Source organism: Echinococcus granulosus (assembly GCF_000524195.1).
Source record: "Echinococcus granulosus chromosome Unknown EG_S00101, whole genome shotgun sequence".
NCBI classification, from domain to species: Eukaryota; Metazoa; Platyhelminthes; class Cestoda; order Cyclophyllidea; family Taeniidae; genus Echinococcus; species Echinococcus granulosus.
This window is the reverse complement of record NW_020170481.1, coordinates 173,272-194,461: the sequence shown is the minus strand read 5'-3', so window position 1 is coordinate 194,461 and position 21,190 is coordinate 173,272. Positions and strand designations below refer to the sequence as shown.

Below are 21,190 nucleotides of genomic sequence, written 5' to 3'. Positions count from 1 at the left end.
CAGAGATGGACATGGAAATTTTGCAGTACCTTGAGGGTATACGATACTCCTTCTCTAAGAAACTCTCCAGTCCGGTAGGTTGTCACATGTTCAATCTCGCGTGCCAGAAACCTTGGGTATGAGGGGGAAAGTAATGACGTAGTTAAAGCCTTGATCTCTCTACAGGCTGTGAAATTAAAACGGCTTGGGCTCTTCAAGAAGGTGATTAAAGCAGTCGTGAACAAAAGACAGCTTACATTAGCATTGAGGGTTTTATTCCATTAGAAAACCTTGCCATTGAGATTAGGTCGGAGATAGGGGAGAGATATCGTCTCACCTCACCTCATCCTCCCTTTTTTTCTCTGATGACATTTTGCCAGATGCTAGTCAGCACTGCATTATAGCCATAGACGCAGAAAATGAAATAGGTAGTTTGGAAGCTGAAATTATGGTCTCTATAAACAAAATATTTTAACCAAATGAAACATCGAAGAAATTTGGATGCATTTCTGTCGCTTCGTCCAGTTATGGGTTGGGATTTAAAGACACTACCGTTTCAATCCCATTCACTGTTATCGCATAGCTTCATGATGAATATTATCCTCCTAATCTGTGAAAATATCTTTTTAAAAATGAGAAAAAATTGCCAATAAATTTGTTTACTAATTAAAACTGAGTTTGGCTTTGATTACCTCTCTCCTCAGCCAATGATCGGACAGTAGTAAATTATTTTTTCTTTTATTTTACAGGGCTTTCGACTGGTATTTATGTTCAAACAGAATCCCTTTTTTAAGGACATTGTCTTGATGAAGCAGTTTTCATTAAAATTTATTGACCAATGTGAAGATCTCAATGAATTCGGTCCAACCAAAGTCACCTCCACCAAGGCGTATGAGGCTAGCAATTGGCTCACTTTTGTTCCGTTAAAAGTTTTTTTTTAACGTTCTATTTTTTGCGTGCATCTTCTCCCTTGGTTGACACACGTCCTACTGACATCGTTCTCAAAATTGCTAATTTTGCCTACAAACACAAGGACACTGCTAGGCCCAATTTCCACTTCCCTGGAATTTAATTGGTCAGTTCCCTCCTTCCTTTTTTTTCACCTCCATCAAGGTCACAGATCGATTGGACTAGCTCACATGAGCCAACTGGTGATGTGGCTGTTCCACCAAAAGACTCCTTTTTCAATCTCTTTCGAGACCTCCAACCAGGTGAGCAATTGTGCTACTTCTACGCGTAATTGAGGCAATTGTCGCCTTTCTGATCCTACTTTACTGACTTGTAGACGCGCTGGATACACCGGAATACGTGGTGAGTAAAACATAGCCAAAAAATGAGGACGAAGTGTTACAATAATATTTTCACTGGTGCTTTTAGCAAATGATGGAAGACTACGACATCTGCGTCTACATACGTGACCGAGTTTTGCCCTACGCGGTGTACTGGTACACGGGCGAGGTGATGCAGGCCTAGGCACTAGGCCCTTCATCCCACTGAAGCGGGAAGCGAGTGAACCTCCCAATCTCACCCTTCCCCCACTATTGTCTCCCACATTTTACTTTCAAGGTGGTAGCCAAAGTGAAGTAGGCCTTCCGATTTATTCCCACCAGCCTGTTTCTCCCTCTCTTTCACTCCAAAAAACACCAAATCCCCTGTGTTGTGCTTGTATTTGCATTGTATTAGTTTTAGTCAAATAAGTCCTTTTGTGTGGGCGCGTTCCGAATACCTTTTTCAGTCTGCCTTTGGCCTTACAGAGAGGCGCATAAATTGTCACTCTCCATTGCCATGCCTGCCAAGTAGACAGAACGGCTGGTAGACTAGTCATTAGCGGAACACGCAGCCTAGGCATTTTACGGGCGCCTCGATGGCTGGCCACCCACTTTCCCAGTAATTTATTGTGATTAGTCCAATCTAGCCCATTTTTTGGTGCGCACAACTGATTTGTTCTATTTCGCTTCCATCCCGCGAAATCATCTCAGCCGACCGAGCTTAGAATACCTATTAAAAATAGGGAGGAGTGGGAAACAGGTAGGAGATAAACTGTATGAACGCCTAATTAAAATGAAATTTCATCAGTGGGAATTTATCTAGGATACTTTTCAAGTGAAAATTCCTCTCTCTCCCTTTGTGTGGACTTTTCTAGGGGAATTTTCCATATTCTTAGCTGGATGCCCTTAAAATCACAAGGAAATATAGAAAAATGAAGTACTTATGCTTTTATCGACGTGGTAGCGAATACACTACTTATTTGGAGACCTCATTTAAGTAGGCAGGTTTTGGAACAGTGAAAATCTTCCCTTGATTGGCCTTAAAAAGGAGACGTAAAGATCCACGTTATTTGGCTATTTTGGATACTTAATGGGCCGCTGACATTACTCATAAATAAAGAATGAAAAAGTCGAGGTGTCCTTGATCCCCAAATGGCTATGTGTAGCTCTCAGATCTCCCTTCATTTCGTGATTGGCTAAATAAGTGGGAAAGATTGTGGTTTATTTCTGCCTTGAATACCACATGCAATTCAGTTAGGCAGGTCTTCTGACCTTGTCTGTAGCCCCCCAGTTCTTCCACGCATTAATAATAAATACGCTTCTTTTAAATCCTCAAGTCCTAGAATCCTTCCTGGTCAGTAATCTAGAATTTATTTCCGTGATGATTTCCTCAACAATCTTGGAAATCGAGCTGCACTTACTTATTTTCTTCTGATTGGCTGCGATAGCGTTAATTCTACCCTACCTGACCAAATAATCCCTCCAAGTCCAAGGTCAATCAGCGGTCGCTATAAATAGCTTTAAACAAGCCGCAAAATGGATGATTTGGATGCAGGCCTGTGATGTGGCGAATAATTTTTCCATTCTTTTCTGCCTGGTTGCCAATTCTTGCTTGGGATAGAGGAAAGGCGCCTTACTTCGCAGATGTCCGTATCTGTAAATATGCACTGGAAGAGAGTCATTAAAGCCAAGTCATCTCAGGCAATCGAGTTGATGGCGTCTATTATAAAGCTGTCCCCTCTAAAGGTTGGTGTACTGTGCGAGCATTTGGTACCACCTCCACAACTCGAGTAGATAAACGTCACCCTAAAAGGCGCAGGGTTATGCCTTCAGAGATAGCTACTTTTAAGGGTATTTTTACTTGACGGTGTAGATAGTGCAAAACTAATGCATCCCCATCCCTATTCACCTGTATTTACTGTAGCGGTAGAAACCCCGCATACAGTAGATTTGGCTCCGCTCTCCAAGCGATAACTTTTACCGAACTTCTAATTCCTACTGAGATGAATCCACGTAATCTTCCAAATTTCGAAAAAGGAATCTTATAATTTTAGAAACATTTTCTTCATTTTTGTGGCACTAGAAATGCGCCGAAATTCGTCGACCACCACTGTTCACAAATAAGGTCACCATTCTGGTGCTCTAGTTTTCCACTAAGGTCATAAAGTAGCCAAATATATTCATGTGTTCTTCGTAATATAAATCCACTACACTACACTTTTCTTCTTAAAATCTTTTTTTTTCCGCAGTAATGTGATGCTTTTTAACAGCACCTTTTACGGGCACCTCAGTCCGTGCTATTAGCCATCCCCCCTGATCTACTGACCATTAGTAAGTAGCATGCTCTCTGCAATTCCTTTGGCTTATTACTACCGCATCTATGCCAAGGATCACTGAACCCACCTCACCTGTATAACCATTTCCAGTTTAATGATGGACATCGCTTAGAGAGGATGAGGTGGGACCAGTACCTTCCATCCCACTTCATCTCAAATCTGGAATGGAAATTTTCTCATGGGGCAGATTTTCGCGATAATTGTTCTAAATGCTCATGAAGAAGAAGCCTTTTTTTCCCCACTTTTGAAGCACAGTGGTTGTGTTCGCAGTCCACCCACACAGAGGACACGGTTTTCGGAGTGACGGTGCATGTCTTAGATGTGGTGGGTGGCTCGGGAGACCGGTTACGTAACGCGACAATATGGAAGCCATTCCTCCCCACAACTCAGACTTCGAGTAATCCACCAAGGCATGATTGATATTATAGAGCGTGTAACAGCACAGACGTGTCGAAGCCTCAGTGCTAATGAGGAATGACGCACGACACTAGTAATGTCAAGCTCTTGCCTCGACTTTTAATTGCCACTTGATGTAGGTGGCAGGAAGTTGCCGCAGCTCTTATGGTAGATGTCAATGAAAGGTTTTTTTGTCACATCACTCTTGTATGACAGGACCAGTAATTAAATTTAAGTCGTCGTTGGTGTCACGGTGTTATGCCATCTCGTTGTCAATCAGTACTACGCAAATTTTGAACCACGCGGTCACCCTCCCCCCCTACAGAGACTCCACAAGCTCAGATGGTATCAATTTAATAAAGAAACGCCCAATGTGGGCAAGAAACGGACAGGAATTGAACAAAGACTGCTATACTTTGCTTGATGAACTGTCTAGACAGACCACCTGACAAGTAGGCTTCTTCAACACATCAACAATGACCAAGCTTGATGCGGAATCCCTGATTCCACCGAGAGATTTACCGCCTCTATCGAAGATGGCACTGTTGAATGACCCAGAAGAGTAATTAAGGCATTGCGTGGCTTTTTACCCTCTCCTGTGACCCCCCTGTAGCTAATGTTGTACCCTCCATCCCGTCTCTAGAACCGAAACTCGAGTACTACCGACCCAGTATTCACAGGATGAAAACAAGGGTACGCCGTTACAGAAATAAGAAGAATATCAACACACTTTGTAGCGATTTTTAAACAAACAAACTTGGTCATTTGTCCAGAGGGAGAGGAGGTTGGGATTAAGCGGTGCGAGGCGATATGAACAAGCTTCCCCAGGAGGGGGACAATACCGGGATCAGGGTGAAGCAGTAAGAAATTCATCTACTTCCACCGTCAAGCGCACACCTCTTCATGATAGAACGGCTCCACGACGGTTGGAGATGTGAGGCGCTGCATTTTGTGCTCTCATGGAAGATTAAGAATGGAAGTTTCTCTTCCTTCGCCGATTTGACGTGTATAGCTGTGCAGTGAAAGTCTTCCAAGAAGAAGTAGAAGTGATTCCATCACACCATCGAGATTTGTTGGACCGTCAACATTTCCCAGTGGGGATTAAGCAACAGACTACCTTACACATCCCCTCAAAAAGCGTGCACAATAAATCTGCCACATTCCCTGTCCAATCGAAGTACTTCCACAATGAAAGTAAAGGGTGGGCTCAGAAGCAATATCCTCTTCCAGAGACGTACCTTGATCGACACTATGTCAGCGATCCATTCAAATACCTCCTCTACATGCCATTTACTTCTTGCTGGAGGTTCTACTAGCCCTGGAGCCGAGTTAACCGCAGTCCGGAAAGTAGACAAGCTTGGGTCACATTTGCCAGACTCATGGAGGTGGGAAGGGGGATGCGGATGATTCTCAATCTTTGTGAGATTTTGACACGACAGCAAAGTGGGAGAGAGTGACCGATACTGATAGTGAGGACACTTTACAAGCCTCTCCACAAGTTGCAGTACATTCTACCAACAGGAATTACCGCAAACCCTTCGAAAAAAATTCATGGACATAAGAGCTGGTGCAGTTAGGGGACAAAAAAAGGAAGGATCTAGGCAAATGATGTTCTAACACAACCAGTTGCGCACATCCCTGCGAGGCTGACGCTTTTAGCCTTCCAGTAGGAGGTTATCCAGGGTTGGATTCACTTCTGACCTATCCGGAGGTATTCCAATAACTACAAAGGACCTTCTTTTTTGATAACTGGCATCCGTAGCTTTGAAAGCTTCTCGTTTAATGACATTTAGATTGTCACCTTTGGGAGGAGCTGAAGAACCTCCCAGTTCTGAGATTGATGAAAAATCCCCAGGTAAGGGTGGTCTGGGGCCGAGGTGAAAAATGCTGAAGAGGTGCAGAACACCAAACGGTACGCTGATCGTTGTAAGGCAAGTGAGTTTAACAACGGAGCGTCCTCATTGTCAGAAATGGAAAGTCCTCCTCCCTAAGAAGATGATGCAGCATCTCGACAATCACATCAAACCAATGAGCTCCAATCTCACCTCTCACATTTGTCATTTGAGACCTCGAACAATGACTAGTCTACTGACGCATTCCATGGACAGTCCACCCCAAAGAGGTAGAGTAAATCAGGCCGTATATCAGAAGCACCTTCCACCTGTTCCAGCCTAGTCTATCTCCCGCGGTTCCAAATTGGCAGTCAGAGACGACCACTGCATCCCAACTGTTGGGATGTCGCCTTTCGATTACAGCCTGAAAACCGCATTTTTCTTCCCAAGCCGTAAAGAGTGCAAAAAAATTCCATTTTTTTTTCGTCTGAAACTTAGTCGGGTCTAACCTTTTGATGGCGCCAAGGTCTCAATGCTGTTGATTAATTGCGATCCTGCTTTGTACTTTTACACAGCAGTCAAAACAAGGACCTCAGATGCAGCGGAGATAAGAGAAGAGAGGCTGTTGGCGAGAGGCGGGTGTGGGGGGTTGCTTTGGCTAAAAGTTTTTTCTCAAAAGAACTTAGTGTCTTGATTAAGCTACCGAAATAGAAATGCTGGTTAAATAAGAGGTCAGTAATCCCGGAGACGCCGACCCAACTTCACCCGAGAAAGTGTCAGGTGACCAGAAATAAAAGTTTGCATGATTTTTTAAACTTATCTCTAGGGTTCGACTAGAAGAGACTCGTGAAATGCGCGTTTCATGGAGCATGATGGGTGGGTCGCTCCACGTTGGAACCTCACCGAGGTGTCTCACCTGGTGTGACTTATTTGACTGTGAGGATGACCGACCGGGTTGATGCTGTCTCACGTTCTGGAGGACCTTCCAGTCCTGGTGAAAAAGTAACGAATTTAGCGTTTGTTAAGTGATGGAATGACTGACCCCAATGATGGACTGGTCCACACATCTTGGACACATCACTTCATGCCATGGCAACCAGGTACGCCTTGTGAGGAGGGCTCCGCGTTGCCTCTCAAGTGGACTGAATATTGGGAAGGTTTTAGGAGGCAGCAGAAAGCAGCATCCCGTATTCCGCTCCCCACCGCCGCGCCTACTTTGAGATAAAAAGAGGTGAATTTGAAGATAGACATACCTACTGCTTCACCTCAACCTCCCTATCTTCCGCTCGAGGAATCCTATATCTCCACATTTGACCTGACAAAGAGAAATACGAAATGGATGCTTTGGTAGACTCACTGCGGAAGGTCACTGAAGCCGCGTCCATCCGAGCGCTCGTCGGTAGACTCGGACTACCTGAATCCTGAAGTCTTTACGGTGAAAAACATCAAAACAAAGCCCATAGGTCGCTTCTACTCCACTTTTTGGAAGGAGTGGAAAGGTCAGTGATGTTAAACCTGCCAATCGCCTCAGACAAAACAAACCAATTTATACAACCCCTGCCTTACCCACCCAAATGACACCTGTCAGGGTTGATTAGGCGAAATTGTGAGGTTTTCCCAATAAAAGTGCACATTGTCTCCATCTAATAAAAATGGGAGAAAAATTATGGCAGAAAGTGTATCTGGTTGATTATCCTCTTCCGGAGAGGCGCACCAGTTTGGCAACAAAAATTGCTACTCAGGCAGACACTCCATTTGGCGCAGTCTACACCCCATGTCCAATACTGGGACAAGGCAATAGGCATTACCTGACTGAGGTGAGGCAGCATCTCCCAGTCCATGCCCTTCCAAAGCACCAATCATCTCACGAGTTAGTAGTCCGGCGTTTTGAGGCATGACAACGTGAAGTTTCGCGTTGTGCACTACCTGGTGTAGGATCCTTCCCAAGAACTCGGTCCTCCACGCCTTCGAGTTCTATGCCACCGAGTTGGGACAAGCTTCTGCAATTCATCACAGACACAAGACTGTTCTTTTCCCTTCTACCACACCAACTAGCGAAGATTGTCCATCAAGCACCAGTTACCAATTCCCCTGAATGCGGTTCGTCGCTGAAATGTTCAAATTGTATCCACCATGCCCATTCGGGTCGTCTTAGTTGTAGTTTGCACCTGTTCCGACCAGATTGTTGATATCAGCTGCCATGACAACTGGGACAAGACCAACTGTCACTCATCTCATCTGCCGATTTCGCAGATTTCCGGAAGAATAAGAATTTGAGGCGTAACTCTTCTAGGCGGACTTAAAAGTCAGAAGGGCAACAAGACGACCTGTAGGGAGTTAGGAAACCAGACAACCGACTGGCCACCGATTCGGCACCCTTCAAGATGACCACTACCACCAATTATCAAAGAACTAGAAGTAGGCTATAGAAATCACCCACCTGATGGAGTGAAAACTGCCCGATCTAGCCTGCAGATTAAGTCCATTCAGAAAATCCCACGGTACCGCTGAATTTTCAACTTGTTCACCACCTCAAAATGAGCAGTCTATAAAAGCGTATCTCAAGGATGTCTGGAGAGAGCGAGGGCGTTCCCACATCCAAGTCGCCTCCCAAATAGCAACATCAAGAAAGTAATATAAGTATGGTTACTTCAACAGCATCACTATAGCAGGAACCAGATTTGTGTGTCTGTGTGTGTGTTCAGTGAGAGGGATCAGCTCTAAGTGTGACGGCTTGAATGCGTAGGAGAGATATATAGATTGACATCTTTTGACACAGGTAGAGATAAGAGGAGGGAAAAAGGTGTCATGGAAATGTACAAATAACGCAAAAGGAGACGCAAAACAAAGCACAAGATAACGCATTGTCATCATTGCCATCGTAACAGAACTTGCATGTATGGTTTGGTTTATTTCAAATGGATAGCATGGGCATAAAACCAAACAAACCAACAAACGCACACTGTATGTACGTGCATGCGTGCAGGAATTAGTGATAATTCAGACAGAAAAGGAAAGAAAAGAGGAACAGACGGAAGGAGAAGAATGAAGATGGGGGGAAGAAGGGCCTGAACCTTGTTAGCCACTTCAGAGGAGGCAGTTAGGAGTGTCGAGGACGCTTACGCGACGAGGAGGAGTTGGAGGAGGCATTGGAATTGCAAGCTCCTACGGCGGGACAGCGCAAAGGCAACTGCTGGCAGGCGATGGTGCGAAAGCACTCGTTCAAGAGGTGGGGACGATGACGCACGAGTCGTTCGTAGCCCTCTGTTTCACACACCTCCTGTGCGTGCCTGCATACGCCCACATAGAGAGGTGAAGAAAGGAGGCATAAAACATTGAGTGGGAAAGAAATTAAATAATTCCCTTCAATTGTCCTTAATTTCATAAGACTTCTTAGTCTTTGGTTAGTAGAGCCATTCTATACGAGCTAGCATGTTCATATGCTGGAGCAGTGACAACGTGGCGGGATAGAGCCGTCCCAGGTCGCTCCTTGAGGGGAATACTAAGACCAGCTGATGAGTCTAGATAGATCCTTAGAATGTCAAGTGGAGACAGGACAAAACATCGAAGAGTTAATTTGCCCTGCACGGTCTGTTCATATTACTGATGGCCTTGAAAGGTTTCCCAATGGGCTAGACATCAGCTACAGTCGATGTGGTTGGAGGGAGGAGGTAGGAGGGAGGAGAAGGAGGAGGAGTATCCCCGAGGACGTCATATCTAATTTGGTACAGACCTTTCCAGCCATTTGGAACTCGGGTACTACGTCAATATTGATGTCCAACCCAAGTAATCTTCCACCTCCTCCTCACCCACTTCCAGACCCGTATTAAGAGATTGAAGGATCTACCCACTAGAGAAAAGTAACCTTTTAAATTGGACCACGTCTACGGCTTTGTTGGGGTGTGAATTTTCTCCAGATGGTATTTAGTGGACTACTTTGCCAACAAACAGCCAAGCAAGGAAGCAAGTACGAATGCACAAAGGGGATTAGTGTATACAAATGGGGCATCAGTTGCTCTACCATCGCTACGAGCAACACCAATGCAGCTTTAGGATTCGTTGACGCGACCACAATCCCTTCCTCATCAAAGATAAGCCTTCGCATCAATTTAATGTCCCCTCATTTTCATTCATCTGACTCATTCTTTTAGGGTCTTCCCTTTCCTCATCACCTCTATCAACGTATCTATGGCGTCGAGCAGGTTAAAGAATGGCATCATACTAGGAAAGCAAAACAAAAAACCTGGACCTACAATGTTTTCGAGGCGGTCTCGAGCACTACCAAGGTCCATTATGCCGTTTGAAAGCCCCAAGAAACATTACCGCGTGCGTGAGGAAGACACGTCGGGAGGGAGGAATAGGAAGGAAGAACAAGAACTCACAGCATGATAAAATCGAGGGTGTGTGTCTTGAGCTGCTCGGCGCTGTGAATGTCGGCGAGACTGAGGATATCGCAGGCCGCCTCTACAGTGAGATGCTCCACCAATTCCTCCTCGCACATCGCCTTCAGCCGCTCCAATTGGTACTACAACGGGGAAAATATAAGGAATGAGTTTTTGTACCTTAGACTACAGCTGTCAAAGCAATACGATTTGCTTTTGGGGAAGAAAGAAGAGCATTAGAACTGCTGCCTGTGGCATTAACGACATCAAGTGCGGGAAATCAACTGGACAATGCAATGATCGATTGCCATTCGGACGATGGGCCTGCACAATTCAGGAAAAAAGTGAAATAGAGATCCCCTAATCCAGCTGGCCTTTCTACCTTTACGATTCCCTTCGAAATGTCAGATAGTAGTGGAACTTAATGCGGATAAATTACTTGTAAAAGTAGATAGATAAAGCAATTCATCGGTTTTAACTCAGGTAGTAAAGCCGGCTAAAATTCGGCCATCACACCTATACCATGGGGATTTACCCACTGTTACCTATGCTTCGAGTCCTCCCCGCTAAGATCTTCCTTGGAAAGAAGGGATTAATTGAAATTCATAACTCCGAAAAGAACTGCTTTGAAAAGGATAAAGGCTCGGAAGATGGCGATTTGTATTCGGCGCGATATTACCTATCGAAGCAAAGGAGCAAAACTCTACAGATTCCCTCAAAAACTTAGGGAAACCGAAGCCTCATTTTGGTCGACTCTATAAATAATGACATACACGATTCAAAAAAGGTAGGGAAAAATCGCTTTTCTCTCACCTTATCCGCAGCAGCTAGAAGCTCCTGCGCTATCACCGGATTGTCCAGTCCCACCACTCGTCCAGTGTAGATGAATCGTAACACTTCGCCGAGGATATCCGGCTCCACGTCGGTGATGTGGACTCGATTGGCTCTCGATTCTGCCATTCCATGCTCAAACATGGCTGCAAACACTGGGCTCCGCGCCGCCAGGATGGCCTTGTGCGCTTTAAATTGACGCAACACAAAACCGTCACCGTTACTACCGCTTCCAATAGCTGGGGTAGGAGTGGAAGGGGCACTGATAGGGGAAAGAAGTTGATGATAGTTGTGATGCGGCTTAGAGGCGGTAGTGCTGCTACTACCAACAACTGCTGCGGAGAAGGGAGTGGAGGAGGAAGACGCAGTAGCGGAGGGTGTGGTCGCTGAGGAGAGCTGGATAGCCGCTGTTGTGGAGACGACATTTGGAGGAGGAGGTGTTAGGGAGGATGATGTGGGTGGCGGTATTGTCGGCTGCGGCAGTGGTGTTGTCAAACCGGACTGACAATTACAATCTGTTTGAAGAAGTTGAGGAAATTGCATTATTGAAAAACTTTAATGAAACACAAGCAATACCTCGATACGAAGTTCCCATAGTTTTTGATATTAACCACCAGATGGGAAACAAACCAATCTTAAAAATCAGCCAAGACTTTGAAATACAGTTTCAACTGAGAATCTACACTGTACAGTCGCCTTTTGAACAACTGTTTTACACGAGACAACAAATACAGTCAGACTCACCATCACTATAGACATATCCACCATCCATCGAAAGTGGATCAGTGATAGAAGAAGTGGAGGAGGAAGCAGAGTATGTGGAAATAGCATGTCGATGCTTTTGCCGATCATCAATATCGCCACTACCCCTCGTCTGCTGCTGCTGTTGAGGACAACAGGAAGAACAGGCGGAGCATGAAACAAGTGGAGGCGCGGCTTTTCGCACCGCCTCATTGCTGTCCGATTGCTGCCGTATTGGCGGTGGCTGTGTGCCCGGAACGCGGAGGATACCACGAAGCGGTATAGCGGAGGAAACATCTCCCTCACTCTCACCATCTGCAGCCTGTTCTTCTACATCGTCTCTTGAAGGTGTTTTACTCCCTTCGCCCTCTTCTTCTTCATTGTCCTCAGCATCCCGACAGCTGGTTTCTTCCTCATCTGTTGAGGCAGCAGGCAGGATGGAAGACTCACTATCAAGTCCTCCTACTTGGAGCGGCGATGGGTTATCAGGAATCTGTTGGGGTGGGGAGATGGGAGAGGCCATCACAACTAGGGTGACGTCAGTCAGGGTCTGTTTGAGGAGTAGGGAACCGATGTCCTCGTGGAGACGACACTCAGGCACAGTGACCTGTTGATTATTTATCTGACCACTGTCGGAGAGGGTGTCACCCACCACAGATATCTGAAAATGGAGAAATTTGGTTAATCAACTGCAGGATAACACCCGAAAATGCTGAGAAGGGGAGGAGGAAAATAAACACCTATCATCAACAATGAGCGTGGGAGTGAGGAGCACAAGTAATTTCAGGGATTATTAATTGGCACCACGGTTGAATCCCATGACTTGCCTTTCAATCAACCTAACTCCACAGTAATTGACCAGTAAAGAGAGAGAAGTTGAAGAATAACGTGTTCACCACTGTCTTTTTCCCACAGATAAAAACCGGTAAATTCAATCAGATAGGTTATTTAGTTAACTAACCTCCCCACACCCTCCTTTAATTGGAACCTTTAACACAGACGACAGACCCATACCAAAGGTAATGAGACGGTAGAGGTGAGGGAGGGTGAGAAGTGGTCGTGTCTCAGTGTCGTGGGACCATCAATGCCCGAGAAACTAGCTAGTCGCATCGTGGCACAAAGGTAACCACTAAAAGTGAAGAAACAGCGAGATACGCGGAAATTTACAGCCACCTGCAAGTGTGCACAATGGGCGTCGAATGCGGGTGAGGTGGGAAGCTGGAAAGTGGCGCTTTAGACATCGCTGTCAGACGGTATGGTTTTCACAACGCATACCTGAGAGGAAAAGGCGACAAAACAGTAAAAAGCACCACCGCGAAGGAGAATTCACCTAATTGGTCAACTTCAAGGTTGGTGGGGATGGTGACGACATAACGCGTATTGACTAACTTGCATTCAATTGACCGGGTTATGAAATAAAAATCCCTTAGGAAGAAGTCTGGGTCGTCCCGCCTGAGACACATTAGATGGAAGGAGAATAGAAAATGGAACGGCGAAGCCCAACTGCGTTCCTGCGACCTAGAAATAGGCAGGCATCCCGTGCTCTACACTCAGCATGCTTCGGTCCAGTGGAGGAGGAGGGCTGATGTGAGACCCCAGTGAAGCCTATTTAATCAAATTGACTATGACCCAATCCACTGCTTTGCGACTTTTACGGTGGATGGAGGTTTCTTCGACAGGTTGGAACTCATGCACTAGAATAGCTGTTTCTGCATTATTTGATAGTGAATATCCATCCATCCTGCGGCAGCCAGTATTTCTTCATTTCATGCAGATGACTATGTACTGTTAAAACGTTACAAACCACAAACAAATAAATCGGGCAATAATATGCACGAAATAAAGTAGCAAATGTGAAGACGATAAATCACCCCATTGATAGACACCCATGGTTAATTCATAGAGCAATAAAACAACCAGTATTGGAATGGCTTGAACGAATAGAAAGCATATCAAATTGCCTACTACTCAAACTAATAACCTGATGAACGAAAAGCTGTTCACACTCCGACTAGTTTCATGATGAATTGAATAGATGGAACTAACTGTGTGTATCGGAATGAGTATCTCCAATCCAAAAACATCAGGAGTAGCCAAGTCAAAGTGTCATAAAGGTGCCCGAGGCAGTTGAAATTAAGGATAGCTGACGAAAATCGGTTGTATTATGCTTACTTCACAAACAATGGTGAGTCGATCATTGGGGAGGAGTCCACTGGTCTCATCCATAAGAACGTCGCGGCGAATAAACTTTTTGAAGCCCCAGTCCTTGCCCTGTACGAAGCGATATGCCCTCTGACTCTCTGTAAACGTAACGAAGGATTAAGGGGAGCACAGGAGAAAGGGTGAGCAAACAGGGGAGAGGGAAAGAAGGAATGCAACCCACCCATGGCTTTGGTTTCTTCGCGCTTCGCATTGAGGATAGAGAACTTAAATTTAGCACGAGCCTCACTCTTTGAGCCGCAGTTGATGAGTAGGAGGTAGAGAGAGAGATACTCCCGACTCTCCTCGTCCAAGCCCTTCGGATTTATACGGAGACACCTAAAACAAATGGAGTGAGAGACTGAGATGGAGTAAGAACGAGGTTGAGGGCTTACTGCTTGTCAACTGACAATCATGTGATATCACTTCGCTGTGCGACGGCTGAAGAGCGCCCCGATCTTCAAGCCAGCTACAGCCATGAACAAATTAACAACAGAAAATGAAACTACGGAATCAACGGGATCTGTTGACGCGCCTACTCTTTCTGTTATGAAAGTTGATAGCATTATAGGAAAAAAAGGAGGACCAATTCATCGTATTTGAGGGTACCACATGACTTCTGCACGGCAGATCGGATTTTCTTTTGATCTATGACGGGTCGCCATATCATGCTGGATGTAGTGTCTGCAGAATTTCTATATTGGTAGTAAAGATTCACCGTCTTTAAGCAGAAATAAAACACCCTTTCAAAGAATAATGATCCATAAGTCCAATCGACTAAAATCGCGACTACCCTGGGAGCGATTTACACGACCACAAGGATATTCGCATCTAAGAGCTGGCGAAAATGTCAAATGCGAGTGTCGGATCTACCCACAGCGTCCTGATTCACGACACTAGCAAGTATCGTGGTTGAAAGCCCCACCCAAAGAGCACGAATTAAACCAGTTTAACTGTGGTCTACGGGTGGATGGAAAGGCTTCTAAGTCGTCGCACCGATGGTGTGACAGAAGCACCTAGTTAGCCACAATCACGAGAAATTGAAAGACCCAGGGTTAATGTGAAGGGGCTAGAGATTAAACCTCTGCACAGAGCTAAGTGGACTAGACCCTCAAATGGCTTCAGGCTTTTACAAAACAGTCTAGGCGATGCCAGCACACCCACTTATTCGTCACACACCCTCTTGTGTTTGGAAAATACGTAGATAATTACTTACAGCTGACTGTAGCAGACGCATCTTACACGTATGAAACGAATCATACAGAATTCATATGGGTGGTAGGCTTACTTTCTCTCCACTGAACACTCACGCCAAGGCACACATACACCTTTCTCACACAACAGCCAGTTTATGATAGCAATTTTTCCGATCTGTTTGCTACAATTCGCGTGCGAGTTTACAACTGTCTTTATTTAATGATGATAAAAGGAAGCTAAACTCGAATATAATCAATTCCCTCCCATTTCCTCCTTCCGCCATCATTCAAGCGCACCTCCAACCTCCAAAATATCCCACATGTATTTGACCAGTACGGTTCTATTTAATTATTTATCCACTAAACGGTATATTTCAATGTGGAGGGATTGATACCTTCCCAAAGACATTCAAACTGCGCCTCACTAGCAATCCTGAGACGCAGTTCCGCAGTCATGTCCACCTCAGAGTGGCCACCTCACCAGATTCCAATGATCAAACTACATGCTTAGTCACGGCAAATTACTGCCCTCCTTCCATCTGTACAATTCCCATTCCAACGACAAGACTCTAAAATTCACTTTGATACGCCAAAACTAAGCAGGAGGTGTAATTACCAAGAGCATTGGATAAGGACATCACTTGAAGAAAGCACAGTCCAACTTCCTACCCCTCTCTCAACAAAGTACGGCCTTCAAGCTGCGGAGGACAAACGCACCATCGGCAGTTTAAATGAACTTGGACGATCCCCATCCGACGACATAGATGGGGGGGGGAAGATTTGCATACCTCCGGGGATTGTGATTACCCTCAATGATATACTTCAATAAGTAGGAAAAGGATCAACAATACGGTGGATTATTTCTTCCGAACTCAATCAAACTGTTCACAACACGATTTACTGCAACTAGCAATTAGCTGTTTAATAAGGAGACCAATATCCCTGAAGCTGCCCTAAGAGCAGGATGCATTAAAACGACTTTTATGCATTCTTTTCCTGTAATTGACGGTCGAATAAATAAAAACAGATGAGCAGCTGGAAGGAGAGGGAGGAAAAAAACAAACGCACCATTTGAGTTTGTCATTAGGTCCCGAGGAGAAGACACTACTTTTCACCACCTCACCGAGTTCCTCCCTACAGAAAGAGAAGTTGCTGATGGTCCAGATATAGCGTAGTTTGGTGACGCGGACCTGCGTATGGCACCAATATTCTGCCACCACGGGCGGTGCAAAGGCCTCTAGGCTAGCTGATGGTGGTGGTGGCTGCGGTGGTGGTGGAGTGGCGGTGCGACTCACTGTAGCCACTTGAGCGTTCTGGCCCGTGTCTGTGGTATCCAAGGTGGCGAAACGCTGTACGTCCATTTCAAAGTGGAGGAGAAGACGGTTGTGGAGGTAGACTGGGAGGGTTGAACTGTAGAAAAGGACATCAAGCATAAATAATATGGTGTGTTTTCCACCTGTGGTTTAGAGGTAGCTAGCCTTTTTCTCCGAAACCGCTCTAAGAAGATGACATAAGACTATATAAGAGACCAAACCCCATTAAGTATTTACAATTACCAAAGTAAAGTGAAGCCATCGAAATGTGGACATCCAAAACAACGCTTAGAGAAAGCTTGGCTAAATAACATTCGGCTTAGACTTAACTTGACTATACGATCCCCTCAGTTCCATGTAACTTCTGGTAACAGTCTTATAGGCTTTCCATTCGGACTCACGAATCCTATAACGTCTCCGGTGAGAACTAGGGGCTGCGAGAAAGACGGAAAAGGAAAAAGGTCCAAATGATATTCGAACCAATTTGAGGGTCTGTAACTGTAGTCACTTTGTCCTTTAGCTGAGACAAAACTAGAACAAGGCGAATCGCGTGAAAAAACCGAAGAGTACTTTAAGTGGTGCGCGAACAAAACTAAGTGTATGTAGCCGATGCCTTACAAACTCACATTATATTGTAAGTTATCAACAGACGGTGTTTGTTAAAACGGTATTTTCCAAAACACAGCGAAAAGAAGAGAGGAGTAAGGCATGAATGATACGAAAGCGGGGGAACGAGTTTCAGATGATGCACAGGCCAAGCTGAGCAGATGTGACCGCGATTGTGCATAAAACAGGTCGAGATCCCGTAACCGCAGTCATGCAGTAGACTCATAATACATAAGCGTGCATTTTAGAGTAAAATCCACCGAAGTTATGGTATGAGATAAATGACAAACGAACCACGAAAACAACGTTGAGCATCTACGAGTCGTTGTGCTGTTTGCTTTATTGTTTAGTGACAGCAAAACATTCCCCTTTATTCAAAGAAAAGCCAACCCCCTGAACTACGCATAAGAAAGGGTAAGCGCTTTTAGGCGTGCAGTCCAATTTGAACCTCCGTTACTGCAATCGCATCGCATACTCATATAACGGGTGAGTTCAGAGCCTCACTAAGTCATTCACCATCAATGTAGACGCTCTCCAATCCACGTTGAAGTAGTATAGGCAAGTGTTAACTGATATGAGTATGATGCTGAGCACAGGTGACTGTGGTCACGCTGGCCACCCATACAGCATTTAAGTTCGCAGCCTAGTGGCAATTAAGCTTCCAGCTTTGTTGAGGGGGCTAATGAAAAGCTGAGGAGGATCAGGCTTAAATAGAGAATCATTAAGTAACAAGAAAAAAGTATGAATTATGGAGAAAGTTGCAGCCTGAGCTGGGCGTCTGTGAAGTTTGGCCATGTCGTCACTCACACGTGAAGACGCGAGTCCATAAGTTAAAAGCGGTCATTCTGAGACAAAACGAAGTAGCCAAGGTGGCGAATGTAATCGGGTAAACGAATTGCTCGGAATGATTGCAACGACTAAGGCGTATTCACTCGTATTACACCTGAGCTCAGACTATTGAATGCTAGAGTAAGTCGGTGTTAATAAAGTAGGCATCCATAAACAAAACTAAACAGATGACACAAACCAGTGGTACACGATGCAGGAGTAATGGTGAGTTTCACCTGATGTTCAAGCCATATGAAGAGGTAATTGTTGTGCAGCTCAGTCACAGCAAACAGTTCCGTTTTAATGTAGTCCCTCGATTCTACCATAAGGAGGGTATAAAAGGAGGCCAGGTGATACGAAAAAAGCATTAAGTGTGAGACACCAAAAACACACGAGACTATAGCTCTGCGACAGCTAATTCTTTCCCACAGAAAAAAGTAACCATCGTGACAGGTGTGGATGACAATAAAGCCAATGCGAGAGCGGGTTTTCAGCTGATGCACAAATTGCTGCTATCGCGCTGCCAGGAGAACCCTCGAAATTTTGCACATTGCTGATGTTCTGAATTCCCAAATTATGCGAAGTGAGAACAGTAAAAGGACGAAGGCGAAATAATTCTAGCCATGAGGCGGTTGGAAATGTGCACAAACAAGAGGATAAATAGTTGCGAGTAGGTGTGAGATGTTTGAACATCTAGTAAGTTACTAGCACTGTGCAATCTCCAGATATTAGAGCAAAAATCCTTCTTGTACTTCTCTGTGATTTCGTGGATGATGATGGTGAAGGAAGTAAAGGCATGCAGACGGAGATCTTCAAACTTATTCATAGTAAGTGACTAAGAATTAGGCCAATTAGTGGTGCAAACCTCAGAGAGAAGACACTACAATTTTTGCTCCGAGGCTAGTTACACAAGCTCGTCTGGGGTAGAATTAAATAAAAATTGATAAAGAAGGTTTGTAGCAACATAAACCACTCTTAAAAGGTAGGAGATGCGTGAGTTTTCACACAAATAAACTGAAATGTCATGCAGTTGTCAATCACGCCATAAAACCACCAATGAAGCATAAGTTGGATGCATGTAAAGCATGTCGTTTGTGAGTGATGGATTATTTACTTCAAGAAAGTCATCTATTAGTTGAATGCTGTTAAATCAAATACTGCGTAAAGACACTTGTTTAAGCTAAACACTTATGACTAAAGATTTTCGTCGAAAATTTCAAGTGCTTTACAAAAAAATGTAGAGAGTGAAGAGTGGCTTACAGGTTTAAACAAAAAATTCAGTGCAAAAAGGAAGTGCAGAAAGCTACGAGTAGATGTCCCAATACACACGCCATTCACATTGGTCGCAAAACTCATTATAAAGCATGAGACTTTATAATTCCATTCAACACAGCAACACAAGGAACACCGACAGTAGTATCAGTTCTTTCAGTGACAGGAAAGCGAAAAGAGTACATCCAGAAAACACCCCGAATACCATATAATTAGGACACATGAACTAACAATTACACAAAAAAGAACATACTAAGCAGTTTTGGAACTGACTTTAAGTAGGCAACTAAATTTGGATGCGCCAAACTATTTAGCGCAAGACACGTGGGACAATTCTGTGACTAAGTTGAGCGGCAAAAAACATACTTATGGTAAGTTCAATTTCTTTAAAAAAATAGAAAGGAAAAGCAGCTCATAATTGAACATAGCGGCGCATAACAACAACCACGTACCACACCCACAGTAAGCTACAGGCGAGCCTACAGGTAAAATATCGTTTCCAGAGTTATTGTCAATTTAAACAAAGTAAGCATACACATTTTGGATTACTAATAAAAAAGTATTCTCACTTTGTAAACTAATATAAAGACTTTCAAAAGGCAATTTTACTTAGACGATCGGCTCTACAGCCACGAGATACTACTGCATTGGTGACTGGTTATAACGTTATCAACCACCTTCCAATTAAAAACGACTTTTATTGAAGCTTAACAAAAAATGCTTAAAAACGTGTTTTTTATTCAGCGCAATAGTAGACATTAGGGTCAACTAATAGGGTTGTTTTATAAACTCGGGCTTCCACAATGAAGAAGGGTTCGGGGAAATCACAGCATGAGTTTAACTCCCGGAACATAAGCTGGCCATAGCTAAAACCTAATATTACACTAAGATTATTTTTTGGTAATGCAAGCAAGCAATTAAGAGGCAAATGCACCCATTGAGGAGCTCATTGTAGTGCTCACATAAGGATAAAAATGGGGTTATTTTATAACTTGTAGGCCAATAAATCTTCACCAGGTACAAAATTTTAATTTACACATAAATTAACGTGTTATTTTTTGCTAACTATTAGGTTTTATTCTAGAAGTTAATGTCCCTTATTTCAGAAGATTGCACTCATTTATCAGCGTGGTATAGCTCTCGCGCTAGCGCACTTAACAAAAAATGGTTCGTTGTAGGAAAAAAAATTAGAAAATTAGACTCCGCTTTTGATTGTAGATGACATTTTGTCCTGATTAGTGACAGATGATACCGTTCCTGCCTCGATGAATACTGCAGAATTGCCGACTACTTTGTGAGGTGGAGTACAGCGGTCCCAAAACAAGATCTTAAGTATTAAGGGTAGACATTTGGCCTTTTACCTGCATTCACACCTTTTGAGCCTGCAAAAATCGCTTTGATCTTTTTTGCTCCACTGATGATATCCCAAGCCCATTGGTCTTAGATTACTATGTAAACTGGGAGTGTGTAGCACATTGCAAAATAACTCAAAACTCTTCCAATAAAAAGATTTTTGCTAAAGAAAATAAATAAATCCTAGGTTTTTAGCCTCTTGAAACTTTTGCAAGGACGTAAGAAGACAATACTTGGCCAGAATATGTATATTCTGCATGCATTAAAGTTTAGGGCAACGGGTATGACCCAGGGGCTAGTCCACCTGGCAGTGGCTAAAGAGCCGAGACGAAGAATTATCTTCTCTGAAAATCGAGGATATATTAACTAGAGCACTGTAGTTTGGATTACTACGTCCGATAGCTCAAGCACATAATCATCCGCGGATTGAAATTCCGCTCCGTGATATGGCTTCCTGCCATGTCAGTAATTTGAGCCTTCAGTACTCAATTTTCTGTTATGAGACAATAACTTTTCACGGATCAAAGCGGTAGGGTAAAATTCACTATCACATTACGTTATAAGAGTTTTGGGATAATATGAGACTCAGCGAGATGCCTACCGCCAAACTTTTCCTATAAACCCACCACACTTTAAATTGTACGCTTTGACAATTAGA

At 44.1% G+C, this 21,190-nt stretch overlaps 2 protein-coding genes across 2 annotated transcripts in view; one reads left to right on the top strand and one right to left on the bottom strand. All coding sequences in view use genetic code 11, as the record gives it.

Moving 5' to 3' along the window:
- EGR_08275 (Nucleosome assembly protein 1-like protein) overlaps positions 1-1,452 on the top strand; it is a gene marked incomplete at both ends in the record, with an annotated part of 6,498 nt that extends 5,046 nt beyond the window's left edge. Inside the window, 5 exons of the mRNA XM_024497524.1 lie at positions 4-74; positions 729-868; positions 1,093-1,190; positions 1,265-1,290; positions 1,357-1,452. Coding sequence (XP_024348065.1) covers positions 4-74; positions 729-868; positions 1,093-1,190; positions 1,265-1,290; positions 1,357-1,452 — 431 coding nt within the window. The remainder of the gene's footprint in view (positions 1-3; positions 75-728; positions 869-1,092; positions 1,191-1,264; positions 1,291-1,356) is intronic.
- A 7,459-nt stretch (positions 1,453-8,911) lies between these two features.
- EGR_08274 (BTB and MATH domain-containing protein 43) lies at positions 8,912-20,614 on the bottom strand (the record flags this gene model as incomplete). Its single annotated transcript, XM_024497523.1, has 8 exons — positions 8,912-9,101; positions 10,194-10,336; positions 11,007-11,539; positions 11,769-12,426; positions 13,938-14,065; positions 14,149-14,303; positions 16,229-16,570; positions 20,553-20,614. The coding sequence occupies 8 exons, from the start codon at positions 20,612-20,614 to the stop codon at positions 8,912-8,914; spliced, it is 2,211 nt and encodes a 736-aa protein (XP_024348064.1).
- Positions 20,615-21,190: the final 576 nt, after the last annotated feature.